The sequence below is a fragment of the Oncorhynchus clarkii genome, chromosome 1 (genome assembly GCF_045791955.1).
Source record: "Oncorhynchus clarkii lewisi isolate Uvic-CL-2024 chromosome 1, UVic_Ocla_1.0, whole genome shotgun sequence".
Lineage (NCBI taxonomy): Eukaryota > Metazoa > Chordata > Actinopteri > Salmoniformes > Salmonidae > Oncorhynchus > Oncorhynchus clarkii.
In genome coordinates this window covers 705,099-712,504 of record NC_092147.1, presented here as the reverse complement: position 1 = coordinate 712,504, position 7,406 = coordinate 705,099, and the positions used below count along the sequence as shown (strand labels likewise).

Below are 7,406 nucleotides of genomic sequence, written 5' to 3'. Positions count from 1 at the left end.
TTTCGGTCTCAAACTTATCTGTCATGGTTTGCAGATAGAAGTCTTGAGTACGGAGCGAGAGATTCAGTGATGAGATTTCCTCCGCTTGCTTAGAAAGCCACATTTCCATCTTCATCACCCGAGTTCTCTCATTATTCATTTGGTCAGCGACTTCAATGAGTTCTGCTGATTTGTCATCCAAATTAGTCATTGTGTTCATTAACTGATCGTCTTTGGTCTGCAGTATGTTGAGTAGAACCTTGTTACTTTGAGTAACGTTCAACAAAACTGCATGCATGTTATCAAGTTGAACTCTGTTTGGAGATAACTCGTCAGATTTGGCTAAAATGCTTGCTCGCTACCCTAACTTCCTTTCATGGGGAACGATGTGCCAGGCCAGCTAGTTAACATTAGCCTTCTACATCTAGTTACATATTCAACTTCTATCCTTTCAGGCCAGGGGCACAACAATGTATGAATGAATGGTGGGATCAGCATTATAATCATTAGCCAGTACAGATAATTACTTAAAACCGCAAGTCCAAACCCCTATCTCCATCCATGGATAATTTAGGAAAAGGACCATTTTAGGTAGCTAGCTAGCCACCGGAGGACATCACAACGAGATGCAACAATTCAAGTTTTTCTGTCAGTGAGGTATGCTCTCAATGTCCTTTGACACTTTTTTTTCCATACTCGTTTGGACCAGACAGCATCAAATACATGGCCTATACACAGAGACAGAGGGGTGCTGTTTCGCTCACTCGGATGCTTTCTCTGTTGAGATACATTCAGCCTCTTTCGAATTGATGGAAAATTATAACACAGAGGCAAAATGAATGATTTTGTTTTTTTTAATTGGTCAATTTTTGGGGGAAGCCTGGCTTCCTTGGCATCCATGAATACACACCACTGGGTGTGAATACTCTCTGTAGGCACTGTATGATGGCATACCTGCCCCCTGCAAAGTAAAAGTTGACTGAGCCTGAAAAAAATATTAAAATAATTGTCCCTTCTGACATTTTCGGAATCTACAAGCAGTTGGGAAAACAACCACATAAAAATAGAAGCGGTACATTTTGAGAATTGCTGAATTAAAGCTGTAATTTTAGGTCTAAATGTTCATTCTTATTCAGTCTAGCCTTTCCAAAATGGCCAGATAGTTTCAGAAACAGTATTTCAGCACGAGCATTGCATTGCATTAACATGTACTTAGAAAGAGAAATCTCACATGCTGTACAGAATATATAAAAAGGAAAAACAGGCAATCCCCCGAAATAAACAACACTTTAGGACCCCAACTTCGCCTGGACTCTCTTATCCCACACATTGTCATATCAGCTGCAGCATTACACCAAACACAGACATCCATCATTACACACACACACACACATTTGACTAACATTTTAATCCTGCATTTAAATTTGCCATTCAATGATAATGTTACGTTATCTCGAGGATATGGAGCTGTCTGGACAGAAATATTTGTTAGAGAACAAGAAGAATAGAAACATATATAGTAGCAAATGAACAGTCCATTAGAACTCTATACAGGTCTGTGTGGAGGCAACATAATACATTTATCTTAAAATATGTCCAAATATGGATAAGTCGGCAATAGAATGGAGAAATCTATTGAGTGAATCTCCCTTTGATTTTAGAAGATTTAATTATTTCTGGATGGATACCTGGCCATTCACATGTTCATGATAGAGAAAACAAGACATTCTGAATGGTACAGGAGGGCCAATAGTGGTCACGGTCTGGCTTAAACTAAATATCAGGAGATGGGGGTGTGTGGGTCAAGTGCCCTGAAGGAGAGGGATGTGAAGGTTAAGACCACCCTATTTACCAGCGGATTTGGGTTCTAGCCCTGGTTTGAATTCCAATTCAACGTGACATAAACATGATAATAATGTATGGTCAGACAGGATTGCAAAATTCCAGTTACTTTCCTAACCTTCCCTCCCTGGTTTTCCAGAAATCCTGGTTGGCATGTTCATGGATTTCCTGCTAATTTCCCTGTAATTCCTGGATTTCAGAAAAAACGGGGAATTTTGGGAAAGTTACCGTAATTTTGCAACCCTAGTCACATATGTTTCTTTCATCTTTAACCACCGGTAGTTCTCAGGTCTTGTACAAAACTAAATGACTCAAACATCTGCAGTTATAATATGATCAGGCTCAGCAGTGGAGAGACTTGGGTAGGGTGGGTCATGTGACAGGAGAGTTACAGCGTGGGTGGCTTCAGTCCGTACTTCCTGGCTACCTCAGTCTGGGCATAGGCTGCATCACACAGTGAGTAGAGGTGGGCCATCTCCATCTCTGACTTGGCCAGGTTGATGGCCTTGTTGAACATGTCTATCGCTTTTTCCAGGTTTCCCCTGAAATGAGAGGGAAGTTTATTTAAGTGTCAGTAAACATGGGCAAAAAAATAGTAATGAAATTGTTTCCAGCAGCACAGTTACAGTCACCAACGCTCTGGATAAAATGAAAACAGCCTAACCAGCTCTGCTACGGTGAGTAAAATGATCTGTGAGGTGTTCTCTCATTTGTGTCTGGAAGTAGCTAGCAAGCTAGCCAACGTTAGCCAGTTAGTTTGGGTGCTTGACTACAGCTGTGAGGTCATAAAGCTTGGATCAACCCTACTCCTCGGCCAGAGGGTCTAGTGTGGGCGCTCTGAATGCTCCGAGAGCGAAATTCCCAGAATTTATGAACGGACAATCTGACAACACTCTATATTTACGAACACCCAGAGCGCACTAGTTTTTACATGTGTCTTATGTATTTTATGACATTGGATATGTACTGGATGCCCCTGACCTACCCAATATGTTCTGGATGGCCATGACCTTAACTGATGCAAGATGTTCTGGATGCCCCTAATCCAATATGTTCTGGATGCCCCTAATCCAAGATGTTCTGGATGCCCCTAATCCAAGATGTTCTGGATGCCCCTAATCCAAGATGTTCTGGATGCCCCCTAATCCAAGATGTTCTGGATGCCCCTAATCCAAGATGTTCTGGATGCCCCTAATCCAAGATGTTCTGGATGCCCCTAATCCAAGATGTTCTGGATGCCCCCTAATCCAAGATGTTCTGGATGCCCCTAATCCAAGATGTTCTGGATGCCCTTAATCCAAGATGTTCTGGATGCTCCTAATCCTAACTGATCCAATATATTCTGGATGCCCCTGACCCTGTCCCATAATTAATCTCTGTATTATTATTATTATTATTATGTATGGTAATAATTTGATACATACTATAAATGCAACTGGGCTACAGAAAAGCCAAGAGTCTTCATTTTAAAACTGAACTAAATGGCTTTTTTTTTTTCAGGCTGCTTAAATACAAAAAATATATAAAGCAAAGCGAACCTTAAATGCCTGTGAAGCCTTATACATTTTAAATGTATATACCCCTGTGTATAAAGTTAGTATTTTTTTGTACACTGGGTTGGAAAGTAGGACTATTTTTTGATATATTTGTTGTTAATGTAAAAACATTTATAAATGTACCAATATGTTATTTAATGCCTTCTTAACTAAACTAAAGTTAATACCGGGAAATATTTGAAAAAGTATTGAACTAACCTCTGAACCTCAATAGTGCCCATGGTTTCATAGGCAAAGTCACATTTGTTGTCGATCTCAATGGCCTTGCTGATGAGGTCCAGGCCCAGGTCCAAGTCCTGCTTCCACTGGAGCTGCAACAACCTGACACACACACACACACACAGGAATTAGCAACTTATTGGACTATCACTAAAACATTACTCCTGATCTGCAGGCCACTTCCCCTCACAACCTCATCACACCAGGGGCCTCATTTATAACTATTGCGTAAATCTAACACTACATATCTGCGTGCACAAAACTGTGCGTACGCATGGTCTACAGTTTCCGGGAGGATAAGCCAATCCTCATGTCAAGTTACATTTTTATAAATGCCAACTTTTGCGTGAAAACAGACACACGCGTGTTTTGCGGCATTATTACACAAAGTTAATAAAATTAGGAACCTAGGATGCCTCTCAAGGACGCCCCTCACATCCACCTCATCTCAGGGACGCCCCTCACATCCACCTCATCTCGGGGACCAGGGACGCCCCTCCCATCCACCTCATCTCGGGGACCAGGGACGCCCCTCCCATCCACCTCATCTCAGGGACGCCCCTCCCATCCACCTCATCTCAGGGACGCCCCTCCCATCCACCTCATCTCAGGGACCAGGGATGCCCCTCCCATCCACTTCATCTCGGGGACCAGGGACGCCCCTCCCATCCACCTCATCTCGGGGACCAGGGACGCCCCTCTCATCCACCTCATCTCAGGGACCAGGGACGCCCCTCCCATCCACCTCATCTCAGGGATCAGGGACGCCCCTCCCATCCACTTCATCTCAGGGACGCCCCTCCCATCCACTTCATCTCAGAGACCAGGGACGCCCCTCCCATCCACCTCATCTCAGGGACCAGGGACGCCCCTCCCATCCACCTCATCTCAGGGACGCCCCTCCCATCCACTTCATCTCAGGGACGCCCTTCCCATCCACTTCATCTCAGAGACCAGGGACGCCCCTCTTAACTCACCCCTTGTGGACGTATGTTGTAGCGTTGTCTGGCTCCAGGTCAATACACTTATTGTACATCTGATCTGCCTTGCCAAACTGCTGCTGGTCAGTCAATGCCTGAATAACACAGACACAGGAGAAATGTTTCAGGATGATTCACATACTAAAGTACATTTTAGGACACATTTTACTTAATAAAACAAATCAAATTGTAAGAAGAGATTTGAAGTTCTGTTAAACAATAAGTTTTTCAAGCAGCCATAATCTACTGCAGGTAAAATGGGATTATTACTAGAACCTGGGTGGTTCCAGCCCTGAATGCTGATTGGCTGAAAGCCGTGGTATATCACGGGTATGACAAAACATGTATTTTTACTGATCTAATTAAGTTGGTAACCAGTTTCTAAAAGCAATAAGAGTGCGTGTGATATATAGCCAATATACCACGGCTAAGGAATATATACAGGCACTCCTCATTGCGTTGTGCATAAGAACAGCCCTTAGCCATGGTATACTGGCAGTATACCACACCACCTCAGAGAGACCATGTTAATGACAGCGTACCTGACAGGTGAGACAATGTTAATGACAGAGTGCACCCCTACCTGTGCATACAGAGCGTATCCTTCAGCACACTTAGGGAACCTCCTGATGATGTCCTCAAAGCCGTCCATGGCCGTCTGCACCTGGGACTGACTGTTGCCAGTGTATGCCTGCCTGTACTGGACACACAGACTAGCTGGTTAACACACTTTTAGAATGCTGCATACGGCACCAACCTTAGAGCGCTGACTAACTAACTTTCTCCCAGTCCATTAACAGCACATTGGTGAGATCTAGTCTCAGCTGTATGAAGTGGATTAACAGCACATTGGTGAGATCTAGTCTCAGCTGTATAAAGTGGATAAGACAGTCCATTCACAAGAGCACGTCTGTACTGCAGGCACAGCCAGTAGGATGAACCTTTTAACATGAACACATCTCCAACACATCCCAAACCTACACTACACTAGAGGACAGAGAAACTGATCAGATTCATGTTTATAACAGATATCCATTATATTAGGGAGCACTAAACCTAAAGTCAGTACTCACCATGATCCATACTCACCAGGGCGAAGCCTTTCTGAGCCTGTGCCAGAGCAGAGTCAGGTCTGAGCAGGATGCACTCATCAAAATCTCGGACGGCCTCCTCTACCTGGTCCAGAAGGATCTTCAACTGAAGGGGAAACACTTCAGTCCGTTAGTGGAAACCAATGGCAATGATGTGACTAAATGCATCTTACTGTTTACTTGCAAGTTAGCCCCAAAGGGCATCTTATTCACCCCATTCCTAATTTAGAGGCCTATGAGCGCTGGTAAAAAGTAGTACACTAAATAGGGAATAGGGTGCCATTTGGGCAGGGCCAAAGGGATAGTGAGGGATAGTGATAGAAACAGCCCTACCTGTCCCCGGTGGTGGTAGACGTCTGCGTTGCGCGTGTCGATCTCAGCGGCCATGTTGAAGTCCTGTGTTGACATCATAGGCTGCTGCTGCTGCATGTACATACTGCCACGCTTGATCAGAGCATTGGCCCTCAGCTGCAGTACCAGGACAGAGACAGGACAAAAACAGGGTTTCAGTCAGAGCATTGGCCCTGAGCTGCAGTACCAGGACAGAGACAGGACAAACACAGGGTTTCGGTCAGAGCATTGGCCCTCAGCTAGCAGGACTAAGAGAAAGAAGAGCTGCTTGCTATATTAACTATACAGCCACATGGTCTGGGCTGCACCATATGGGTAATAAATCGAATTAGAATTTATTACCAACTATTGCTAGTTGACTTGCAGTACACATCAAAACACTTAGGTGAAACGGAATCCTAGAAATAGAATGACTGTTAAGAAGCAAAGTTGAAAGTAGACTCATTTTTGTTTGGAACTATGTGTTGACAGCCATACCATCATACAAACTAATAGCGACAAACCGAGAGGAGGAGCAGAGCTGCTAATAGTGACTAACCGAGAGGAGGAGGAGCTGCTAATAACGACTAACCGAGAGGAGGAGCTGCTAATAACGACTAACCGAGAGGAGGAGGAGCTGCTAATAACGACTAACCGAGAAGAGGAGGAGCTGAGTTGCTAATAGTGACTAACCAAGAAGAGGAGGAGCTGAGTTGCTAATAGTGACTAACCGAGAGGAGGAGGAGCTGAGTTGCTAATAGTGACTAACCGAGAGGAGGAGGAGCTGAGTTGCTAATAGTGACTAACCGAGAGGAGGAGGAGCTGAGTTGCTAATAGTGACTAACCGAGAGGAGGAGGAGCTGAGTTGCTAATAGTGACTAACCGAGAGGAGGAGGAGCTGAGTTGCTAATAGTGACTAACCGAGAGGAGGAGCTGAGTTGCTAATAGTGACTAACCGAGAGGAGGAGCTGAGTTGCTAATAGTGACTAACCGAGAGGAGGAGGAGCTGAGCTGCTTATTGCGACTAACCGAGAGGAGTAGGAGCTGAGCTGCTAACAGCGACAAACTGAGAGGAGGAGCTGAGCTGCTAATAGCGACTAACTGAGAGGAGGTGGGGCTGAGCTGCTAATAGCGACTAACCGAGAGGAGTAGGAGCTGAGCTGCTAACAGCGACAAACTGAGAGGAGGAGCTGAGCAGCTTATAGCAACTAACCGAGAGGGACTGAGCTGCTAATAGCGACTAACCGAGAGGAGGAGCTGAGCAGCTTATAGCAAATAACTGAGAGGAGGAGGGGCTGAGCTGCTAATAGCGACTAACCGAGAGGAGGAGGAGCTGAGCAGCTTATAGCAAATAACAGAGGAGGCGGAGCTGAGCTGCTAATAGTTACTAACCGAGAGGAGTAGGAGCT

At 44.7% G+C, this 7,406-nt stretch overlaps 1 protein-coding gene across 1 annotated transcript in view; it reads right to left on the bottom strand.

Annotated features, from left to right (window-relative positions):
- Window positions 1-819: 819 nt before the first annotated feature.
- Window positions 820-7,406, bottom strand: part of LOC139411651 (mitochondrial import receptor subunit TOM70-like) — a 32,506-nt gene continuing 25,919 nt past the window's right edge. Inside the window, exons 7-12 of the mRNA XM_071158301.1 lie at window positions 6,001-6,135; window positions 5,666-5,773; window positions 5,160-5,276; window positions 4,574-4,671; window positions 3,576-3,698; window positions 820-2,363 (exon numbers count right to left, since the gene is read on the bottom strand). Coding sequence (XP_071014402.1) covers window positions 2,210-2,363; window positions 3,576-3,698; window positions 4,574-4,671; window positions 5,160-5,276; window positions 5,666-5,773; window positions 6,001-6,135 — 735 coding nt within the window. The 3' untranslated portion in view covers window positions 820-2,209. The remainder of the gene's footprint in view (window positions 2,364-3,575; window positions 3,699-4,573; window positions 4,672-5,159; window positions 5,277-5,665; window positions 5,774-6,000; window positions 6,136-7,406) is intronic.